The 24,735-nt window shown below is 45.9% G+C and overlaps 1 protein-coding gene across 1 annotated transcript; it reads left to right on the top strand.

The window, feature by feature from the left end:
- The first annotated feature begins 1,389 nt into the window (after positions 1-1,389).
- On the top strand, positions 1,390-24,590 carry CD93 (CD93 molecule). Its single transcript, XM_084622279.1, has 3 exons — positions 1,390-3,338; positions 22,345-22,449; positions 24,439-24,590. The coding sequence occupies exons 1-2, from the start codon at positions 1,450-1,452 to the stop codon at positions 22,388-22,390; spliced, it is 1,935 nt and encodes a 644-aa protein (XP_084478405.1). The 5' UTR covers positions 1,390-1,449; the 3' UTR covers positions 22,391-22,449; positions 24,439-24,590.
- Positions 24,591-24,735: the final 145 nt, after the last annotated feature.

The following is a 24,735-nucleotide window of genomic DNA, read 5'->3' on the forward strand; positions in this document are numbered from 1 at the left end:
GATATACCCCAAAGTGAAGTCCAAGATCCATGGGCATACTTGCATATTCATTAGTGCACCTATGTTTGCACACACAGGCCTATCTGGACATCCACATGAGACATTTGGACACATTAATATATATTTAGATGCCTTCATTTCATCTATTTAAGTTATGCTCACAATTGCAATAAGTGTGCACTCAAAAGCAAGCACATGAATGCACAGGCAGAAAATGTGCATGGATCTAGGACCCCATTGTATAAAGAAAATCCGACCTTTAACCTCTCTGCATCTCATGCAAATCCCCATCTGCAAAATAATAGTTGTAAATAATTACACCTCAGTAACTGTGAGTTTTAACTGACGTCAGTAAAACACTTTCTGATTCTCAAATGAAGTATTTCTACTTTATTACAAAGAGGTCAATCAACTCAGTATCAATTGTGCTTTTCGTAAAAGTTGCCAGTCCCAGAAAAGGGGACTTTTGGGGCCTGAAGGCTTGTGCATTTTTAATGCATTTGTTCATCCAGTAAAACCTCTCACACTAACTACTTGGCCCTTTCTTTAAGGTTCCTATTGACTTCCCTGGGTTTGGCTCAAGCTGCAACTGAACTGATGATACAACTGATCACTGATCTGTAAATTCCCCAAAACCATTAACTTGGAATATCATTGCTCTGATGCTCAAAAGTCCCAGGTATGAGCAGCTGCTGTTCAGTGCTTTTCTTCTGTTTGAAGTGACTGGTTCTGGACAACAGATCAGTGACTAAGTGGGCTGCATTTAGAGAACTCCCCACTGTACACTGAGTTTGAGTTGGTTTGGTGTCCTTAAACAACTTGGCTTAGTGCATGGAGCTCAGACATTCTCACGACCCAATCCCTATTTAAGGACTTTTCCATCTATTTAAAGTGCAAGAATGGGGGAGGAGGGGAGTGCCTGAAATTAATTGTGTGGATGACTTATATGCACCAAGTATTCCATTTCTTCTAGAAGATGAAATGTTAACTATGCTTAGGATCATAAGCAGGGATTCCATGCTTTTTTTGTTGTTGTTTCTCCAATAGATACTGGAAAACTAGAACTCCCTATTGGGGGTTAGAAAAAGTCACCAATGAGTAAGTAGTTTATGTCCTTTAAAAATAAAACAAGAAAGCAGCATTCCAGCAAGTTTCTCCTACAGGGGGAGGGGAGCACTGGGCCAAAATAAAGAAAGCCCTTTAATGGTAAATCTTTTTTTAAACTGGTGTTAAACCACTTCACTTAAAGGAAGGCAAAGAAAAGCAGCTGAATATCTTGATTGTTATCAACAAACCACGGGGATGAAGCCACCAGTAACTAAAATACAGGAAACTCTAGTCTCCGGTGATAAATAAGAGTCGCAACAGCACAGGATGCGTGCAGGGCAGCTCCTTGGGCCAAAGGGATCTGAAAGGCAAACAGCTTCTGCTCTTTTGTTCTAACATCTGATGTGTGTCCCCTGCAGGTCCCATCTGTGCATCTGGTGCCTGGGACAGCAACAGCACCGATCCTGCCGCTCTCTGCCAGACCAGACCAAAGCAACCATGGGAATCGCCCTTTTCTTCCTAGGCCAGGCATTGCTTTGGGGGGTGCCCTCGTGGGCGAGTGAGGAGGCAGAGGCCCTGTGCGCCCAGACTGCCTGCTACACCATCCACTGGGGCAAGCACAATTGGGCGGATGCCCAGGAGAACTGCAAGAGCAACGGAGGCAACCTGGTGACCATGAAGAGCCAGGAAGAGGCCTTGCATGTCCAGGATCTGCTAGCCAAGCTGCCCAGGAGGGAAGCTGGGCCAGAGGGGCAGGCGAGGCTTTGGATCGGGCTCCATCGGGAGAAGGGCAAGTGTTACCAGCAGCACCAGCTCCTCAAGGGCTTCAGCTGGGCCTCCGGCGGGGAGGAGACCAGCTACACCGGCTGGCTGCGGGAGCCCCGGGAGACTTGCACGAGCAGGCGCTGCGTGAGCCTGCACCGGAACAGCACCGCCCCCAGCTCCCCCGGGCTGGGCTGGGCCGACGGGCCCTGCAGCGGCTCCTCCGCCAGGGTCCAGGGCTACCTCTGCAAGTTCAGCTTCCAGGGCATGTGCCGCCAGCTGGCGCTGGCCGGGCCCGGCAGCGTCACCTACACCACCCCCTTCGGCCTGAACAACGCCTCCCTGGCGGCCGTGCCCTTCGGCTCCCTGGCCGCCGTGTCGTGCGAGGGTCAGGCGCCGGGGCCCTTCCTGGTGTGCACGGCGCAGGAGGGCGGCGGGTTCGCGTGGAACAGCCCGGGCCCGCTGTGCGCCTCGCCCCGCCACGGCTGCGCCTACAGCAACGGGGGCTGCCAGCACCAGTGCCTGGAGCTGGCCGGCGGCTCGTTCCGCTGCGCCTGCCGCGCGGGCTACCGGCTGGGCGGGGACCTGCTCTCCTGCTCGCCCGTGGACTACTGCAGCGCCCGGCCGTGCCAGGGGCTGTGCCTGGGCCGGCCGGGGGGCTTCGAGTGCCGCTGCCCCGCGGGCTACGCGCTGGCCGGGGACGGGGTGAGCTGCGGGGACGTGGACGAGTGCCTGGGGGAGCCCTGCCAGGGCAGCTGCCTCAACACGGCGGGGGGCTTCGCCTGCACCTGCCCGCCGGGCTACGAGCCCGCGGGGCCCGGCGGCCGCCAGTGCCGGGACTTGGACGAGTGCGCCCAGGGCGCGCCCTGCGCCCAGCTCTGCGCCAACACGCCGGGCTCCTTCCTCTGCGCCTGCCGGCCGGGCTACCAGCGGGGCCCCGACGGGGCCTCCTGCCGGGACGTGGACGAGTGCCTGGGGGAGCCCTGCCAGGAGCGCTGCGTCAACCAGCCCGGCAGCTACCAGTGCCTCTGCCCGCCGGGCTGGGCGCTGGCCCCCAACGGCGTCTCCTGCCTCTCCGGCTCCAGCCCCACCACCGCCGGCAGCGCGGCCCCGTCCCCGTCCCTGCGCCCCCCAGGAGAAGAGGAGCCGACGGCTGGGGGTGGACAGCCGCCGGACACCCACCCTGCTACCGAGAGCCCAGCCCCGCGCTCTGATCCAACCACCCGAGCCCAGCCAGGGGGAGCAGAACCCAGCACCCTCCAGCCAGCTGCCGTCAGCAGGGCGGCAGGGGTTGGGGAACCCATGATGAAACCCGACGCTGACCAGGCCACCGATGGCCCCAAACTGCTCCTGTACTATATCCTGGGCAGCCTGGTGGTTATCCTGCTGCTGATGGCTTTTGCCCTGGGCTTGCTCATCTATAGGAAGAGGAAAGCCAAGAAGGAAAAGAAGAAAGCCAGGAGCGCCACAGACAACTACTGCTGGGTACTTGAGCAGGCAGAGAAAAAAGCAGTAGACAATGACTACAGGTAAAGGCAGGAGTCTGCAGAAAGGGTAGCATGCTTGCAGGGACTAGGGTAGCATCAGGGTTCTCTGGAGAGAGGGAACACTAAACTAAGGATAATTGTGTGCAGCAGAGAATATTTCCCATATTATATAAAACTATGCTTTCATTATGTGACTTAACTTTTGTTTTCACTTTAGAACCCTGGGTTTGGCATTGTCTCAGTGTCAGAGGAACAGTAAGTCTGCCACTTGGATCAAGATCCCCCTGCTGTTCCCACTGAAATCAGTATCAAAACTCCCACTGATTTTAATAGGACAAGGATTAGGCCCAGAGTGATAGGTTTCTTTTGAAAAATAAAAGCAATCACACTGAAGAGCTCATTGGAACTTTCAAAAAGGTAAACGTCTTTACAATCAGAATAATCATGGCCCTGATCTTGCAAACACTTGTGTACCTGACAGGTTTCAGAGTGGTAGCTGTGTTAGTCTGTATCAGCAAAAACAACAAGGAGTCCTTGTCACACCTTAGAAACTAACAAATTTATTTAGGCATAAGCTTTCGTGAGCTAAAACCCACTTCATCAGATGCATGGAGTGGAAAATACAGTAGGCAGGTATAAATACACAGCACATGAAAAGATAGGAGCTGCCTTACCAAGTGGGGGGTCAGTGCTAATGAGCCAATTCAAGTAAGGTGGAAGTGGGCTATTCTCAACAGTTGACAAGAAGGGGTGAATACCAAGGGAGGAAAAATCACTTTTGTAGTGCTAATGAGGCCAGTGTAATCAAGGTGGCCCATTTCAAACAGCTGACAAGAAGGTGTAAGTATCAGCAGGGAAAATTAGTTTTTGTAGTGATCCATCCACTCCCAGTCTTTATTCAGGCCTAATTTGATGGTGTCCAGTTGAGAAAGCATAAGAGGATGCAAGATCAAGAAGTTAGGAAAAGGTATTTGAGGAGGAGTTGCCCATCTATTGTCACTTAGGATAGAAAATAATCTCCTCTTTCAAAATATAGTAATATCAAAACCCAAACCATGCCTGTTTTATTCAAATATGTGTGTATTACAGTGTCATAGAAGCTTGTAAGTAGTCCAGGCTGAGTATATTTGTTTTTCACCCATTGATGAGAAACTGCCTGGGGTTGTAGTGTATTTTGCTAATTAGGGTAATTAGGCTATCCCCTTCCAAAGTCATATCACTTTTCTCAAGGTGAAGTCATCCCTGGCCCTTGTATGGGTCTGCAATGCTGGGGAGAAAGTGGGTGTCTGTTAGCCCCTTGCATGCTGCATGTAAAGTTCAGTCACAATCTCAGTCTCTGCACTCATTGCTCCAGAAGTGGTCAGGAGGAGATGGAGCCATGGCCCCCATGCTGTTCTGAACTAGCTCATCGATTTTTCTCCTTAAATACATCTTATGGATTTCATTGTGCTATTCACCATTGTTTCCTTGGATATGTTTATAAAGTGTATTTATGACAAAGCAGAATTATTGTTTTTTTTTTAAATGATTGATGATTTTAGGTGCCTCCATTTCTGGGTGCTCCACTTAAGAGACCTAATGGTGCCTGATTTTCAGAGGGCTGGTTGTTTTTTTAAATGAGGCCCCTTTAAGATGTTTCAGACTGGGCACACCCAAAACTGAGAGACCCAATCACTAGTCACTTTTGAAAATCTAAGCTTAGAGTCCAAGTCTTGCTCCCAATCAAGTCAACACCAGTTTTGCCATTTACTTCAATGGAGCAGTACCATGCCTATACAGAGTACAAAAGGTGCTAAAGAGGAATATGGATCTGGTTATAAGGGTACATATTTTCCCTGAAATACCCACCACCTTTATATTCTTGCAGCTTTTATTGTATACTTGAGGCCACATTTGACAGAAATGTGAACTTAACACAAAAGAGTTAGCTGTGAGCCTCACAGCTACATCCTGTTCTTTTTAGTGTGTGGAGGAAAACCCTTTCCTGCTGTTTTTCTTCTCTGGTTATCCATTGTACAAGTCAAGAAAACAGGAAAATGTAACTTCTAGCAGCTGTAAATGTTTTGAATAGTTTGTATATGCTTCCATTTCTCTGGACAATAGTTGAAAGAAGCAGTGTACTCATCCCTGGTTTATTGGGAAGACCTGCAGAAAATTCATACTAACTAATTCTTTGTTATGACACCAATCTAGTCAAGCATTTAAGCACGTGAGTAGCTTTAAGCATCTTTGTAGTCCCAACAATAGGACTAAGATTAATGTTATGCATGTGCTTAAATGCTGTGCTGGGTCAGGGCCTGTATGAACAGTCATACCAACAAACTTTAAAATTCTGGGATTATTCGTTTTGCTTTGTGTCGTTTTCAAGATGTTTATAATCCTCAGTCTTTCCCCATTCATTTTATAGTGGAAGATATCCAGGTGTTTCCATGTTAACTCTTTTCATTCAAAATGAATGGGAAACTAGAAAGTATAGGTGTGGAACCATAAAGCCAGTGTAAAATCTCACATATTTATTCAGAAAGGTTAATAGTTCAATCCATAATCCTGAGTTTTTAGTATTATATAAATTTTGTGTATTCTGGTGTGTCTCACAGAATTATGAGTAAAAAATTCTAATCAGTTAAGGCCACCAAAAAACATTGATTTGCTATGTATGTAGGTTTAGCTTTAACTGCCCTTTACCTCACCAGGTGAAACCTCTTGAGGCCAGTTTCATCTCAGTGGAGTCACATCAGTGATGAATTCAGCCCTTGCTTGCTTTTTGCCATGAATTAGTTTTCTTGATTCAGGGCTCAATGCAGAGCCAATTGAAGTCAGTGGAAAGACTCCCATGGACTTCACTGGGCTACGGATCAAGCCCTTGAAGTGAGTAGGAATGGCAAAGGAACAGATTATGGTACCTAAATGAAGAGTCAGGAGATCCCAAACGTTAATGTGGGCTCTGTATGTATTTACTCTGTGGAGCTGGATGAGTAACTTCAATTTCCTCCCTGAAAATGGGGAATAATAGTGTTTACCTGCTAACCTCATGTGGGCATTGTGAGGACTGATTTGTTAACACATGTGAAATGCTTTAAACACAGCAAGTGCTTTGTATGTGTTGTTATATTCCTGTTATGCCAGGGTTGTATGCACAAACCTCCTCAGTGCTAATGGGAATTACCAGTGCTTAAAGTGCACCAGGTTTAAACATGATACAGGCCTGGGAAATACAATTGCTAAAAAGCCAGCCAGCTTGCTGAGATGCTCACATTTTTAGTACCACCTGAGGAACGTCCTTCTCATTGGCGGCTTTCCCGACTTGCCCACCTTTGGTGAAGAGCAGCTAATCTGAGCAGCTGGAGGAAGCAGACCAGAGTCTTCTCCTTTTTCCCTTAGCAACCCAGTACCAATCTCACAGGATGCACAAAGGGAGCGGAAAGACTCCAGCATCTCAGAACAGCTCTGATCCTTCCTTCCCCTGCCCCTCCTGTGAGCAATGGGACAGCTCCTCCCCATCCCAACGCAACCAGGCCTGGGAAGGGATACAAGAGGCTCTCACTGCAGAACCTCCTCCCCCTTCCTCCAGGCCTGGGAAACCAGGGTGAAGAATTCCAGGAGATGCAGGAGGAACAGAGGTGAGGCTGGGTGGGCAGAACTACTGGGGCCAGGCAGATGTGGTGTGATAAGACCCCCACACACACACTTTTTCAGATCCTTTTAATTATTGGTAATTCCATGTGGCTGCCCACAGGTTGAAATAATACATGCCCAAAAATATTCTGTTCTTCACAGGTAACAGCATCATTGGTACATCAATGTTACATTTGTGTATGATGATATTACAGGTGTTCTCAAACAGTGGTTTCCTTTTTTTTTAACTTTAATACCGTAAATAGCATTACCTCAGTGGATACATTGCTCTTCTGATGGAAGCACGTACAAATAAAATCCAAATGAAATGTGTCATTGATGCTTTGAAATAAACATGATAATACTTATTGAGGCAATACATGATACATTGTTTTATTTGTGGTGTTTCTAATAATTTGCTTAAAACTGCCCCCAAACCAAGACCTTTTTTATACTAAAACTGACAAATAATTGATTTTTGTTTTTTTAAGGAAAGCAGATACCCTCTGTGAAAAATGTCATTTAGATTAAAAAAAAGAAATTGACAGAAACCCGGGTTTTGAGGGAAAATTTTTGACTAGCCCCCTGATAAATTGTCCTTGCTAGTCAAGATTAAGCAGGGCAGTGCTGGAAAACTATCTGCATTGTCACTACTCATGCTGCCCCCGCTCTGTACAGAGGACTTTGGTTTCTGGAGCTGTCAGTTAGGTACCTTTCATCTAATAATGATTTAATATGTATACTAATAAAGTGTTTAGAGGCCTCAGGCAAAATCAGGGCCCTTTTGTTCTAGGTGATGTACAAATGTATACGAAGTAAAGGTTCCTGCTCCCCAGAATTTAAGTCTAAGGCCAATGGAATGCACTCAGACAGACCCACATGGAGCCTTTTTGACTTCAGTGTCGTTCTGGAGGGGGCAGGGGTCTATTCATGTGGCTCTCACGGCAGGACCAAGGCACAGAACACGAATTTCTTTAAAACAGCAAAATATTAATCATTTGGGGTTACCAAGATAGATCTGCGCGGCTGATGAAAGATTCATCTAGGAAAAATTGAAACATAAGCAAAAATTTGAACTAGCCTTACTGACCAGACCCCCTCTAAAGATTCTCATTTCTATAGCCCCTGTGTCCTACCAATCACAGAAGTTTTTGTTAAATGGTATATTAAGAAAAAAGATGTTCTCTAACAGCAGCTGGACATGAATAAATGAGCATTTTCAAAACAGGAAAAGCTTTTCTGGATTCATTTTGGCTAGTATCAGCATCTGCCATAGGAAGAGATGACTAAAATTAGGTACCACTGTGATGGGCATAGTCTCAATATTTATCCAGGGAAGTGAGATAGGTAGGTCATGTACTACCCCTATCTAATTTAGGCTGGTGATCTGGAGAAGAAAACAAATGTGGTTATATCTGACAGAAGTGCAATAGGGTGGAACTGAACTGCTGATTCTGTAGCGCAGTCATTGCTATAACATGGTCAGAAACCACTATTATTGCTATTGATGTTTATTATGGTATGCCTTGGGCCTAACCAAGATTGTGCTAGGCATTATACAAGCCCAGGGTAGAGAGTGCTATTACACTGAAGAGCTTAGAATCCAAACAGGATGGATAGGGGAAAGAGATCCAAAAATCATAGTTTGTCCATTCTTTCAGTCAGCCTACATTCAGACCTACCATTTACTGCCGTGGGATTTCTCAACCAAGAGCTTGAAGTCAATGGAAAGACTTCCACTGATTTCAGCGGCCTTTGGATCAGGCCCATATTAGTTATTTTGGCCCTTACTTGTCACAGGTGCAGTAGATCGCAAATGAACTGGGACACTGTCAGGGTAAGCCAGGGCATCGCACTCCCTGGGACCAGTGCTGAGATATAAAATCTCCACAAGGATCGTTCTGGGCCTCTGAAGTTTCCCCCAGGATCTGCAGACCCCCTTTTTTCTGTGGGGCAGGGAGTATGGAAAGATTTGGAGGAAAAGGTGTCAAATAACAAAATATGATGCACTCTGCAAGGATTAACATGGCTCTCTCAAATCTACCATGTTCTCCAAAGTGTCTCACGCTGCAAAAACAAGTGCTTTAAAAATGCCTTTTCATTTCCCTTGTAGAAGAGTGACTCACCAGCCAATGTGCCCCCTCATGGCTGGGCATAGCTTATTAGACTGTCCTCCTCTGACACCCCTTGCTGACAGCCACTGTGCCTCTTCTTAATACTATGGTCCAATGGCCTTACACCAGGTCTTCAGCCCATCTCTGAGCTCAATGGTCCTTATACCTCATATATTGGGGGGACTTTCACAAACTTAGGCCCTTCCTGTACTCTGGGTTCCAGTCTACTGGCCCTGTAACAAGCACCTAAGGTCTGCACCCTGAGCCCCCTTTCTGCTTTCCTAGACTACTTCTTACCTCAGCCTGTTTCTAGGACCTGTTCCCAAGCCCCTTTCTGGGGTCACTCTTCCACAGGCTCTTCTCCCCTTCCCAGTCTCCGCAGAGGTCTTTCCCGCTATTGCACAGAGTGACACCTCCTAGATGATTCCTCCCTACCAGTTTAATTCTCTCTGTCTCTGAAGTCCCAGCCCTGGGCTGGCTCAGGGGTGTCTCTTATCAAGGCCTATCACAAGAGCTTACTTCAATCTGGTCCTTACCAGAGGCTCCTATCCCAGAAGAGAATCCCTAAGACTTCTACTGCCCTAGAATCCTTCTTCTATTAGTTACCCCACTTCTACTGGCACTGATCCTTAATTAGGCCTGGCCCATCTTTCTGGTGCAACTGGATGGGCTAATTGCTCTCTGGCTTCAATTAGCTATCTCTATACCAGTGTAGAGTATATGTCCCATCACATACCCTCCCCCTCTAATCTGTGCCCGTTTTCATTATTTTTATCTTTTAGTCCTTTCTTGGCATTTGACTCTCTCAGGTCCCTTCAAAGTCAGTAGGTGACCTTCATGTCTAACCAAGTACATTGCAGTGCTGTTGCCTGATCTTTAGATTGCATATTAATTATATTGATTACTTAAGAGTCTCCAGTTATCACTTCGAGGGTTGCCAGGTTCTTGCCCCAAGTTCAGGCCCAGTATTATTCAAATTATTATACTGGTGGGAACCCTGACGTGCACAGTTGCACTATAGGAACTCTTATATTTACAAATAGAGTTTATTCATACATTTAGCATAGTCACAAACACCCCAAATCAGTAAAGGTAGATAGAGGTACTACAGAATGTCCTTCTCCACATCTGTATAATCACACCATCTCCTATAGAACAACGTGAAATGTTAGCGGTCATCGTCCTCATCACCATCACCTTCCCCATCATCACCAGTGGCCATCATCCTGGCACCTCCCAAGGACTACACCTCTCTCTCATACCACGCCTAGGCTGGGATGCCGTTTTTGTAATATGTTACGCTGACACTGTTGTATTTGATGCATATTCAGTAGGGGATTTTTTCCCCCTTCCTTATTTGTATTTCCTCACCTTGCTAATGTTGGAATGTTTTTTTCGTATAGGTTAGTATATCAATGATCTCAACTCATTATCATATATGTCCATTCATTACCATGGCCCTTTTGTGGTTAGGTATCACATTTGTTATTTCTGTCCTAACCGAGTATTTCGGTTCTTTCCAAGTTGTGGTGTACATGATAAGTTTAAAAGGGTATGAACTTAGGAAAGCCCCTGTGCCAACCTACTTTAACGCATCCTCTATGTTATAGGTCACAGCCATACATGGACCTTATGCTTTAGCTCTTCACCATCTATCTAGGTGAAAGGTCCCAAACATATGTATTCTAACCTGGCCTTAGCTCGCCATACAGGATGTGGCCTGCAGGTCCCTTGTGTTACAGACAATATATACTCTAATATAGACCTATAAACCTATTATAATAAAATAATCAAACCCATAAGAAAATAAGACACTTACAAGAAAAGATATATAAGCAAGCAGGCTAGCCTTAAATATATCCCATGTACCTGTAACCAGTTCGTTGCCAGGACACTTCTGTGGTTGAATTATTTACGTCAGAACTTCCCCTTAAACTCTATTTTCAGCTCCCCAAATACTTGCGGTTTTCCATTGGACCATTTATCTGTGCAAAGTTTATCTGTTCAAAGTTTATAGGTTTCAAGCCTTATGCTAACTTGCTGAAGCTAATGTCTTACAGAATACAGGCCTGTAGGTTTCTTGCATTACTGCTGAATATAATGCAAAGCAATAAATATAATAAAGGCAAACTAGCCCACTGGGCTACAGTGCTACTTGTGACAATGTGACCGAAGGAAGGATCCAGATTGCTAGGAAGACAAGAATTAATGTTTTTTAAAGATGAACCCAGAGAACTTCCCAGGTTAGGAATCTGCTGTTCTCACTTATGTCTCAGAGGATGTTAGAGTCAGCAGAGAGATCGCGAGAAGGAATAATAGTCTGACCTCCCTGAATGTGCAAGACTTGAAGCTTTCCTTCTCCATATCCCCCAAAATACTGGGGCGCAGACAAGTTCAACACCTGTGTCCATTGTAGGTACGGTTATACATCAGCCACCACTGTTACATCTGAAGCAGATACCTGTAATGGGGCACTGGTCTTTTATGGCCAGAGGAGGTAGTTTGAGAGGCCAGTCATCCCGCTGCGTGTCCTGGGACGTAAATGAAGCAATCACTAGAACAAAGGAAGTTGGTCCCTGAGGAACAGTTAATGTCTGGTAGGGGGAAGGTATGGGAAAAACTCAGATTACTGTTCCTTTAAGGGCCCAGGAGCCTGGGTGGAGCAAGCCTCCTCTCTCTGCCAGCCAATCCAGACAGAGGTTTGAGGTTATTACACCCAGCTGGGAAGATTAAGGGAGTGGTGGGATGATTCTGTGAGCCTCTCAAAATGAGGCTTCAAGCCCAGGCCAGCAAGAGCTGCTAAGAGCATAGGAAGAGGGTTGTGAGAATCTCATCTACAGGAGTGAGTTTGTGGGCTGGGAGATCAGAACTTGAACCATTCAATTCCCAAAGGCAGGCTATAGGAACACTGATAGAAAGGGAGCTTGCTTTGGGAGCTAAACTATGCTGAATCAATTAGATCCTAGGAGAGGGGGAATACTGTTCTAAAGACTCTTGCTGTGAGTGGGTTATTTCTGGGAGCTCAAAGGGAAACTGAGGCAAGGAGGTCCTGGGATGGCACCTGTCCACAATGCTCATTATTTTTCTAAAATGGATTAGGATGGCAGTATGAGAAACAAAAGATGCACAGTACAGGTCCCAGAGCCTCACTGGTATAGCTCTCTTGTCTTCAATGGTGTTGTGTTAACTTACATGGCCTCTTCTATTGTAGAAGATGGTTTTTCTTCTGCTGTGTGTTTTTTCTCTTCTTTTGCTATCTCACTTGGTTTCCCCCTCATGCTATGGCACTGATGATTAGTGTTTGTAGTTGTATGCAGTCAACAGATAATTAATCTAGCAATCCCTTTTGGGAGGCACATGGGTGAACTGGATTTCAAACGTTACTTCTCTAAGGCCTGATTCAAACTCCATTGAAGTCAGTGGGAGTGTTCCCATTGACGTAAGTATGTTTTGGATTGAGCACCTAATGATTTGTATATTTGGTCCTTTTCTCTCAAATGAAATTCCAGAGCCGCCTGTTAGCTGAGCAAGATGTCAGTCTGTCATTTCTCTAGGCAACTTCTATATGTGCTCAAAACCACAATGAAATGGCAGAGCTGTCAGCTGATACACATTGTAACTCCCTCAATAGAAGAACTAATATAAATGTAACAATTTTATAAATAAAAATATAAAAGTAATCTGCCTAGTGGTGTATGAGTCAGAGCCTCTGTCATCATGGTTAGGGATCCACCCCCACTCACGTACATCTGCTTTCATATCAAGAGGATTAAAAACGTTTTCATTTGCCGTTACCACCCAGTTCTTCTGCATTTAACCTTTGCTTAGAGCTGGGACAGCTCATTGCCGTGCCATGCCCCTTGACCAAATTCACTGTTTTCTGTGATGCTAAACCTCAAGTGTGACACACGACCTCAGGAGTGAGTAGAGTGGGAGGAAACTGGGTGACAGTGAAAATCTACCCCCAAGGGTATGTCTTTCCCTGCAGAATTAACTGGAATGTGGATCATTGGAGTTATTTTTCTCCTGTTATTTTGCAATGCAGCTGCTTCCCCTCAAACTGACACTCAAGTTGCTGTGTCCACACTGATGCTGTACTCACTCGTGGTGTAGAGCTGGGTGAAATTTTTTGATTGAAACTGTTTTTGGCAAAAAATGCCAATGTAGCAACATAGAAATACTTCCCCAGGGTACGTTGATGTTGCTGAATTGTTTCAGTCAGGAAAACCTGAAACAATTCCCAAAAACCTAACTTTGTTTTGAGGCTTTCTGAAAGAAGCATTTGGATTTTTCAATTTGAAATGACTTTGTTTTGAAATTTCCTTTTAATTTTATTTTTAAAATGTTTAAAGTTTTTAAAAAATCCCTCAAAATCAAAACAAAACATTTCATTGACCCCAAAAGTGTGTTTTTTGTTTTTTTTTTATTCACCAAAAATTTAAAAAAACTCACTTCAAATCAATCCCCCCCAAATTGCCGGTCAACTCAAATCAGCTATTTACCCAGCTCTACGAGTGTGTGGCTCTAAGATTTCTGGGGGCCCGTCGCACGGTTCTCAGCACTGTAGTCAGCTGAGCTGCTCTGTGAATTCTTTTGCTGTGTATCATGGGAGAACTTGTTTGTTCTTCCTGGCCACATAGTTGAGAACTCTTTCAAGTAAACCACTTGTGGCTTGGTGCACTTCCATTTTGTCTGTGGCCTCTGTTCTAACGGTGACAAGGCACCCATTCAGGTCGGAGGAAAGACCTGTACTAAATGTGGGCACGATTGCAGCTCTCACTTGATAGATGCCCCGAGATATAGTGGTAGCACCCCCTCTATAGTCGGAGTTTTCACAGAGAATGAGAATATACTTTGGCGTCTTATTTTCTGGGATAAGCATCCATGCTAACGAGTGTGATCATCACGTGGTGCACATCCATGCATCCATTTGTAGGGAAAATGGACAGGATTTTCTCTTACTCATTTTAATCAAAATGAATGCAAACAAATACTGTTGGATGTTCCTGTGTCCTGAGAAGTAAAATTTACTCTCAATATTACATCGCCTCAATATTCTTGTCATGCACAAGGGGGATTTTTTAAAGAATATGTCCATCACCCATGTCAGAAATGTTGGGAGCCCCTTATGTAGGCAAAACTCCCATAGTTGTAGGTTATTTTAATAGGGTGCCCATTAAACCTGCTCACAGCAAATCTAACCAACAAGTCAATTACATTTACACCCACCTGTAAAGGGCCTTTACACTGCCAGAGATATGTAAAAAGGCACCTATGTAAATGAGAATCAGACCCATAATAACTAAACTGTATTCAGCCAATTGGACTCTGACTTCAAAGGGCCTAGTTCAAAGAGGTCTAGCCTGTGTTAACTTCCAAAACAGGCTAACTGAGAATCCAAGTTTAATTTCCCAACAGGAAATTCTTGGAATGATGAATCTTTATTGTTAACATGTTAACAGCACATGGATTATAAAACTCTTGCAGCTGGGCCTATTGCAGTAATGGAGACCCCTTGGGATAGGGAGTCCACTCCACACAAGGCCTGGAGGGGTAAATTAGGCCAGTTAACCTATCAACCAGGGGTTCTCAATCTTTTCCTTTAGTCCCCACCCCATGCTCTAAAAACTGCATGGCCCACCTTTGCCCCAACAACTAGTTTCCTACATACCCAGTAGATTAAAAGCTGTATTCGATTGATAGTTATACAGTTAAACACAAGCGCACACATCTAGAATATAAAAAAGAAAAGGATAACATAAGTGCAAAAATAAACAGAACTATTATTTTTGTTTTACTTACTCAGGGGGAGCTCGTTGCTGGTGCTGACGCACAGGCTGGGTGGCCCGCTGAGGTGATCCGGGGGTGGGGGTGGAGGTGGTCCGTCCTCCCTCTCTCAGCCCTGCCACCTGGGGCCAAAGCCCGGTTTATTTTGGCAGACCCCATTAAAGCTGCTCACCCACCTCCCCCCTCAAGTGGGCTGCAGACCCCTGGGTGAGAACCGCTGTTCTAGGCAGAGGAAAGCCAGGAAGCACTAAGGACTAATTGGCTGAGGGAGCCCAGCTGCAGGAGGGGCTGGGCTGGGTTTATAAAGCCAGGAAGCTGGCAGCAGAGGGGTGCTGCAGGGAAGTAGTCTGCTGTCACCTCCCTTCCATAGGTGCCAGATTTGTATAATTTTTGGTGGTGTCCCAAACAGGTCCAAGCAGAGCCATCCCATCTACAGGAGGGACTGGGGCAATTGCCCCAGACCCTGCGCTTTGGGGGGCCCCATGCTTCAGGGGGACATGGGGTCCAGGGCAGCCTGGGGGGTTAGCAGGGGGGCTGGTGCGGGCAGCAGCAAGCAACCCGGCCCCAGTCCCCTCCACCCTGCCCCACACGCACAGCTCCCGGCATTGCTCAGGGGAGGAGGCAGAAGACGGAAAGAGGTGGGGCAAGGGCTGCAGCTTGGGGGGAAAAGGAGGGTGGGGGCAGAGCAGGGGCAGGAAGAGGCGGGGTGGGTCACTTGCTCCTGCCAGTGCCAGCTCCCCCACTAACCCCTCTGCTAACCCCCCAGGGTGCCCTGGACCCCGGGTCCCTGTGAAGCGTGGGGCCACACAGAGCGTGGGGCCCTGGGCGGTTGCCCCAGTCCATCCTATGGACAGGATGGCTCTGAAAATTTAAGCCCAAACATTGGTGGAGCTGGGCCCACATTCCTGAATATTGCTAGAGCATGGTCACCATGGACCCATATAACTCGCCACCTATGCTCCCCTCTCCCCAGGAATGTGGTTGGGGCTGTAGAGGCAGGTAGCCTACGGTTAATCCCTGTGAGGAGGAAGTTTGGGCTGGCAAACTCAGAGGAGTGGGGAGAGCCAGAAGGTACAGAAGAGGCTCAGGAAAAGGCAGCAAGATTCAGGAGGGAATCAATAGACCCTGGCTGCTGACGAGAGGGTCCCTGAGGTGCAACCCAGAGTAGAGTGTGGGCCGGGGTTCCTCTAGTAGCCACTAAGGAAGTGACACCATCAGGGCAGTGCTGGAGAAGACTGCCGGAGTGAGACTGTTTGTGCAGAAGGACTCTGGGATTCCCAGAAGGGGAAACCACGCAGTGACCTGGCCAGAGGGCCGAGTCACGATGAGGAGGCTGAGAGAGGAGGAGACAGTGATGGAGTGCGACTGCTGGAAGGGGCATTGGCCTGGCAGAGCTAATCCTCAGACCCGTTGGGAGGCGGCGGCAGCAGCCAGCGGTGAGCTGAGCACCCGGTCACATCACTCTCTCCTCTGATCACGTGGCACAGTATGGAATCTTCACTAGTCGCTCTGGGCCAGATTGTCCATTGTACTAAGTCCCCTTTTCGCTGCTCTGGCAGCCTAAAGGGGCTATAAAGCAGGCATTAATTTCTTTGGTATCTATGTAAATGAGAATCTCTCTCTCTTTTTGCCATGTTGGCTTTACGTTTCCTCAGTTGTCTGAGGTCTCCCCCTGCCCCAGTGTCTCTTCCTCTGTCTTGCAACAAAGTCAGAAGACATCTGAGTTCAGGGGAGAATGTCATTCTTTGTCCTGAATATCCTGGCTTTTAATAACTTTGTTTTCTCATAACGACAGCTGTCTTTCAATAGCAGCTATTCCCAGCAGGAACCCTGGCAGCACCGAAGTCCCACGTTACAGAGGGACTGCTAGAGAACTGAAGAGAGACCCCCTTGTAGCAATAGGCATTGGGACTAGAAGTAGTCTTGGGACTTCTAGGGCCACTTGTGAATGAGCCTTATCCTCCACAATGCTGACCGCCTCCTAGGAAGCAAAGAGTGGGAGCTGCATGCGCTGCATATCTCCCAGAAGACGCTTAGCACTTGATTCTGCACTGCTAAAGGGAATGGGCCTGATTCTCCATTCCCGTGCCCCTTATATAATCCTTTATAAAGCAGGGGTAAAACACAAGCACTGGCATACGTGAACAGAGAATGATGATTTGGCAGCATATTGTACCGACTTGGCAGAGGTATAAATAACTACACAAGAGGTATGGCACTGGAGAATCAGGCCCAGTGGGAGTTCTGCCACTGAGTTAATTGTGCAGGATTGAGCCCAATATTTAGAGTATGAAGCATTGGGCAAACTGGTTCTAAACGCTTCAAATGTCTTCAGAAACATGGGCCAGGTTTCTTCAGTGTTGCATGTTCTCTTCTGGAATAGAAACCTGGCAGGTCAGGCATAGGGCTCGGTCTTTTATGTATGAATTTTTACCAAACTCTGCTCACTACACGCAACACCTGTCTATGGGAGTCTTTTTTTTTTTTTTCCCCCACTGACTTCAGTGGGCTTTGGATCAGACCTGAAAATCCTAAAACCCTCTTTTCAGCATTTGGTTCAGAAGGCAGCACCCTCGATTCTCAAATGTGCTTCTATACGAGGCTGATTTCATCATCCTCAGTATGGCCAAGCTGCTGAATCCTGTGTTTGGTCCATTCTACGAGCTCCTCAGGAAGAAAGCCAAAAATGAGCAGAGATTCTTGTGCTATTTCCTTCTTGTGGTCAGTCATGCTGAAATGACTCAATATTTTTTCATTGTAGTTCTAAAATGTTCCAAGACAGGTGAAAGTTTGACTTGGATGGGCTTCTGTAGTGTTCCTAAACTGGCCCACATTTCTATATAAAAAAGGGTTGGGATTTCCTTTTCGGCTGTCTAGGTACAGCATCGTAACTGGGGATTTCTGTGGCTTTTCAAAAAAGACAAAAAAAATCTGTCATGCTTGTCTGTGTATAACCCATCTGCATTCAAAAGTTAAGAATCTTATTTTAAAATCAAACCAAAAAAACCTTGGCATAGTCTCATCAAGCAACCAGAGGTCAGGCGAAATTATTGGAAATATTCCCTATCGGCACTCCTTTGATATAAAATTTATGACAGTTTTAGATGACTCAGTTTGAGATGACTCAGGTGAAAAAAATTAAAGGTCCCTCTTTTGTTATCACAGTTGACAGCCGGCAGTGTGTTACTATAACTTTGTAAACTGCACTGCAGTATGATTGAGAGACTGCTTTTAATCAAGCCTCACAAAGGGGAAAGAAGTACATCTGGGGGAAATGTTTCTGTGCGTGTCATAGAGTTGAAGGCCGGAAGGGTTCACCAGACGATCTAGTCTGACCTCCTGTGTATCACAGGCATGGGTGGCGGGTAGGGGAGGCTGAGCATCCACAAACAGCCAGGAGTGGCCCCGCTCACACTCTGCCCTCAGGGCTCTGCTTCGGCTGGGCTCCAGGGGTTAGGGCCAGGCCACTCGCCTTTCCTGGGGGCGCTGTGGGCAATAGCCAGCCTGGGGTGGGGGCTGGTGGCCATGGGGGTGGGGTGGGGGCTGGCTTCCAGGGCAAACAGAAGGGGCAGAGCCTTGGATGGAAGGGGTGGGACTGGGGGCTAGCCTCCCCCAGCCAGCGGTTCACGCGCCGCCCATGATCACTGGCCTCCAGTACCACCCAGCACCCACACACTAAATCCAATAACCGAAATTAAACCAAGTATTACAGCCCACAGGAGTCTAGGCTGTCTTGCCACAGGCAGAGAATAGGAGGAACGGAAGTGCACCAGTGCCCGAGGCCTCACAGTGACAGGGAAATTATTAAATGAGATACACCCAGATAATCCTGGTAAGTCCCCTGGACCCATGGGCGGCACGTGAACCACTGGCTGGGGGAGGTTAGCCCCTAGCCTAACCCCTTCTGCCCAAGGGCCTGCCCCTTCCACGCCCCCCTCCCTCCCACGGCTGCTGGCCCCCGGCCCAGGCTAGGGCCCCCAGTGCCAGGACGGCGGCGGGGCCCCAGACCCAGAGCGCCAGGAGGGCAGGCCACCCACAGGGAGACTGGAGCCACGCCAAGCAGGAAGCGGGGGTGCAGGGCCTGAGTGTGGAGTGTGGACGGGGCCACGCCTGGCTGTTTGGGGAGGCTCAGCCTCCCCCAGCCTTTGCTACCTGCTGCCCATGCCTGCACCGCCATGCTGCAGAAGGCGAAAACCCCCAAATCAGACTGGGAAATCCACATGATCAGATGCCTATGGTGGTTTGAGTTAGTTGAAACTGAACATGAGCAGAACAAAAAATTATGATTAAAGGGAAAGCCAACGCCCATAGAAACTTTGGTGCTCTGCAGCTGTTCAACTGAGGAGCAAGGAGTAGGTGTAGAATCTCACACTTTGTTTCGTCTTTTCCAGTTGAGCTGGTTGGAAAATGCCATCATTTTCCTTAGAAAATTTTGAAATCACTCTCATCAGGTAGGTTTCAAAAGAATAATTTTTCTGCTTAAAAAGATTGTGACTTTTTTTTTTTTACTGATTTCCCCCACCCAAAAAAAATGAATTTTTGTTTTAATGTTCAGATTTTAGTTTTTGTTCCGCCCCTCTGCCCCCCCCACCTCATTTTGCCATTAAAAATGGGGAGGAATGGGGGGGGGGACAAATTACAGAAAAATCAGAATCTGAAAATGAAAAATGTTTATTTAATCAATAACTTTTTTGTTGTTTTTTTTTTTAAAAAAGGCATTTTGGGGAAAAGTTGAACTAAAGATGTTGACCTGCTCTGTCTTAGAGCCACATTCTGCCCCTTTGCTGCTGAAAACTCTTCAAGTATGAAAGCAGCACAGATGATTGTATCCTTCCTTTCTGGAAGATCTGTTGCCAAATGCTGATGGGGTTTTTCTCCCAATGAGGTTTTTTTTTCTGAATACAGGCATGTTTTAAGTACATTATGGCAATGTTCCCTTTAAAAGCAAACAGAGAGAATCTGGAAGGATGACAAAGATTATGAGTAAACTGTGCCCCTTTTGGGTGAATTATTGAGCTGGGCAAAAAAAATTTCAGGGCACCAAAAGTACTGGGAATCTGGGTTAGATTGGGTGAATAGTTTTGGTGGGAAGAAAAGGATTTTTTTTAATGTCAAAACCATTTTCAAATTAAATATTTCAACGTTTTGCTTGTAAATGACATATTGTTGTGAAGTTTAGCGATATTTTAAGGGATGAACCCCCCCAAAATGAAACAGTCTTCCAAAAAATCTTGATCTTGGATCAAAATACCAGCTGAAACAAAAACCTGAATTTTTTAGTTTTTTTTTCTTTTCTGTGTGTCTTTGATCCATCATTAATTTTTATTTTTGTTTTCATGAGAAACCCCCTCAAAATTAGTTTCTCCTTGAAACCAAAATTGTGGGAGGATTTTTTGGTTGAGCCCCCCATGGCAAAAAAGTCAATTATTCACTCAGCTCTAATTATACCTAGGGAGTAATTGGCACCTGTCTTGTAAGTCTTTCTTTCCTGGGCTTTTTCCTCCTCTCTCTGACACCATGGGTAATCATTTGCACCTATGCAAAGTGAATGTAAAGTATGGTAGCTTTGTACATCCACTTGGCACATATATAACCACAGCCTTTTCCCCAGGATTGACCTTGACCAGTAAAATTGGGGTAAATGGTGTTAACCTGCGTCTACACTAAAGGTGCTTGTTACAACAGGGTTCCATCACTATCCCTGACCTAGCCTCAACCCTCTTTCCTAACCCAGGCAAATCCATAGTGCTGAAATGAAATCATGCAAACATTTTTTCTTTTATGCGTTAGGGCTGGAATTTTCAAAAGGGAGTAAGAAACAAACGTGCCCGAGTCCCAATGAAAGTCCCTAATGGAGCTGGTAGGGAAATGGATTGTTTCCACTGCAGAAAATTTAGATGAAAATGGACTGAAATGAAAAACTGAAAATCAAACCTTCTCACTTTGGGGCCAAATTCTTCTTCTTCTTCTTCTTTTTTTTTTCTTCAGTGAAAAATAAAGTTTTCAAGGAAAGCAGTCACTTCCCGTGGCAGAGTTTTCAGTTAAATGAAAATTAACTTTCCAGAGGAGAAGTTTCACTGGAAACTTTCTGACCAGCACTAGTCAACAGGAGTTGGGTGTCTAACTCCTTTATATGCTCTGGCAAATCCCACCCTTGATAGCCATTACTGGTTACCACCCCATCTAGCCTCCAGTAGAAACCAGTTGTGAGAGTCAACAGATTCTAATAGTCGCTGGGAATTTCTGGTAGGAAAGTGTTCCTTCTAGCCCTCTGAGGGAATTTATTTACACCCTGAAGCATGAGGCTGGGCACAGTGTAGGTCTTGGTGAACTGATGACTTTGCAAAGATTTGGTAGTCCCAGGAGTGCCCTAGATAGTTAGTGAAATCACTGTTCAGCTTATAGGTCTGTATTGCACACCACCTGCATATTCGTGTTCTTGAGAAAACGTTATGGATCTGCCTCTCTACTGTGTTACTCCGGTTGTGTGATGGTCTATAGCCATTGAAACCAGTGGGATCACCCAGAGTCGTAATGCAGCGGTGAATCAGGGCCTATCATTCTGTACATTTCATCACTGTCGGCTGAATTGCAACTCCTGGAACACAACTGTCATAAAAATAAAGGGAAGGGTAACCACCTTTCTGTATACAGTGCTATAAAATCCCTCCTGACCAGAGGCAAAACCCTTTCACCTGTAAAGGGTTAAGAAGCTAAGATAACCTCGCTGGCACCTGACCAAAATGACCAATGAGGACACAAGATACTTTCAAAGCTGGAGGGGGGGAAACAAAGGGTCTGTCTGTCTGTGTGATGCTTTTGCCAGGAACAGATCAGGAATGCAGTCTCAGAACTTCTGCTAGTAAATAATCTAGCTAGAAATGCGTTAGATTTCCTTTTGTTTAATGGCTGGTAAAATGGCTGTGCAGAATGGAATGTATATTCCTGTTTTTGTGTCTTTTTGTAACTTAAGGTTTTGCCTAGAGGGATTCTCTATGTTTTGAATCTGATTACCCTGTAAGGTATTTACCATCCTGATTTTACAGAGGTGATTCTTTTACCTTTTCTTTATTAAAATTCTTCTTTTAAGAACCTGATTGTTCTTAAGATCCAAGGGTTTGGGTCTGTGTTCACCTGTACCAATTGGTGAGGATTTTTATCAAACCTTCCCCAGGAAAGGGGGTGTAGGGCTTGGGGGGATATTTTGGAGGAAGACGTCTCCAAGGGGGCTCTTTCCCTGTTCTTTGTTTAACACGCTTGGTGGTGGCAGCATAGGATTCAAGGTCAAGGGGAAGTTTGTACCTTGGGGAAGTTTTTAACCTAAGCTGGTAAGAAAAAGCTTAGGGGGTCTTTCATGCAGGTCCCCACATCTGTACCCTAAAATTCAGAGTGGAAAAGGAACCTTGACAACGACACTGCCCAGTGCGTCGCACCCTACGCCGTACAGAAGCAACAGTGTCCTTAGACTTTCTTCACTGTCTGCTGCTGTTGTGGAAACGCAGGGAAATGATGATTGTGCTCATGTTTTGCAGAATGGCAGCCAGAGACGTAATAGGTCAGCGGACCTCAGGAGGCTGACTCAGGAGGCTGACTGATATGCTCCTTTCCCCTTTAGGAAGACCATGGCAGGTGAAAGGGTAAGGGGGTGCCTTGTGCGAAACAGGAAGTGGAGAAGATATTTTGCAGCTCTAATTACTGTTCTGTTCTAAATTAAAACGCAACTTCTAAAGCAAAAACAACACTGCAGGGAAGCCACAGGGAAAGCCACAGGAAACCCTGGGCAACATGTGGTGGAATCTGAGGTTCTGATCCAGCAAAGCGTTTAAGCATGTGCATAACTTTAAACATGTGAATAGTCTCACTGCAGTCAATTGACAATAGGCATGCTTAAATCTAAACTCATACTTAAATGCTTTTCTGGATTGTGGTCTCATTTCTTAGAGTGAGAGACTGCCAAGTATGCTCTACCACTGTGAAGTGGGAGGGAGGAGAGATAATTTGTAGGAGATTTTCAACTCCTTTGAGGCATTGCAATTTGCACTGCTGAGCTGGAGCTCTTCTGGAGTAGGCTGACCTGTTCTCTGAATAGGTCAATGTACCACGGAGCAGGAAGCTGCAGCCTTCCTGAGCCCAAAAGGCCAGGCGTATTTTGCTGGATCTGCCCTTATTTGTACCTGATTACATAATGTTATTGCAGAACTCACCAGGTGGCACTGCTACACATAACCCTGCAAAAAACACTTTTAGGGTATGAGCAGTGTTCAGTTTTGAAGAAATGCTGAATTGTTGTTAGCATTATGATGGATATTCTTTTGGGTGAGCAGCAGCAAACAACAAGAGAATTTGCTCTTTGCTTTAATCTCTCCAGAGTCAATTTTGGGGGTGGAGTGGCTTCCTAGGAACCAGGTGTTGGAGTTCAGGCTGCGATTTCTGGAAGAAGGGATTGCTTGCATGCTGTTTGTGACCACTCTGTTCAAGGACTGGAATGTATCATTTAAATAAACAAGTTCCACTAGGAAAACTTTGATTCCATGTCATGGATTTCTCCTCCAAAGGGGAAGCTGATCACGAACTGATAAAAGACAGGAAACAAAGGGTAGGAATAAACGGTCAATTTTCAGAATGGAGAGAGGTCAGTAGTGGTGTCCCCCAGGGATCCATACTGGGACCAGTACTGTTCAACTTATTATAAATGAACTGGGAAAAGGGTAAACAGTGAGGTGGCAAACTTTTGTATCATCTACAAACTACTCAAGATAGTTAAGTCTAAAGCAGGCTATGAAGAGTTACAAAGGGATTTCACTAGACTGGGTGACTGAGCAACACAATAGCAGATGAAATTCAGTGCTTATAAATTCAAAGCAATGTACACTGGAAAACACAATCCCAATTATACATCCAAAATGATGGGGTCTAAATTAGCTATTACCACTGAAGAAAGAGATCCTGGAGTCATTGTGGATAGCTCTCCGAAAACATCTGCTCAAGGTGCAGCAGCAGTCAAAAAAGCTAACAAAATGTTAGGAACCATTAGGAATGGGACAGATAATAAGTTACTATTGCTGTCTATGAAAGGCCCCAAAATTCTGCTACCGCTCCTCAGCCAGGTAACAATCAGAAAACAAGGCAGCTGGCTCTTCACTGTCATGTTTAGCAAGAAATTAGCCAAAACTTTGCAACCCTAATGCTATTGTTTACAAAATGGCCAGGCTCTTTTGATATTGATATTGGCAATTAATGCACCCAGTGGGTTTGGAACGCCCCATTACCCCATCCCCAAAAGGCAATTGAGTTGGGGGAGGTGAACACCCACAAACTTCTCCAGCAGAGGTTTAGTAACCTCCTAGATAACTTGTTCGAACAGCCCATAGGCAAAATGGGGAGTCACCGGTCCATCTCCACTCTGGATGGTCAAATAGCCCATGGCAGTCCTGAGTAGTCTTCTGCATGGCCACGGGGTAGCTGGTAAGTGTGGTAAAAGAGGGCAAGGATAGGGAGCATGTGAGGCAAGGAAGTTGCTTGCATGAGCTCTTCCCCCTCTGATTCAGCTTGGCCAACCGTGCAACTCACCAGAGGACAGAATTTTAGAGGTTTATTATTATTTTCCCCCGTCTCTATTTGCACAGCAGGAGCCAATCTCCACAACCTCCTGTAACCTCTGTGGCTTGGACTGGACTGGAAAAGGATCAGACGTACCATGTGAATGAAAGAGAATAACATCATTGGAATGAACCAAGTAAAGAGTGATATTGATTTTTTTTTCCCTGCAGGGAATTCCAGAAGCTAACTGCTGTGATTCTGTTTTGTGGTAAAATACTGCTTTCTAAATTGAAGAAAAGGATCAAATACACTTTCCTCTGAATGACTGAGATTTAGATGATTGTTTTTAACTTTCCCTTTGTGCTGGCTGCCCTCTGACAGTA

Source organism: Lepidochelys olivacea (genome assembly GCF_965140295.1).
Source record: "Lepidochelys olivacea isolate rLepOli2 genome assembly, chromosome: 3".
NCBI classification, from domain to species: domain Eukaryota; kingdom Metazoa; phylum Chordata; order Testudines; family Cheloniidae; genus Lepidochelys; species Lepidochelys olivacea.

Excerpts from the sequence above, each read along its gene's own strand:
- CD93 (XM_084622279.1), top strand. The coding sequence starts at position 1,450 with ATGTGTGTCCCCTGCAGGTCCCATCTGTGCATCTGGTGCCTGGGACAG. Across the intron at positions 3,339-22,344 it reads GCAGTAGACAATGACTACAG|AATGGCAGCCAGAGACGTAA; the intron begins GTAAAGGCAGGA and ends CATGTTTTGCAG.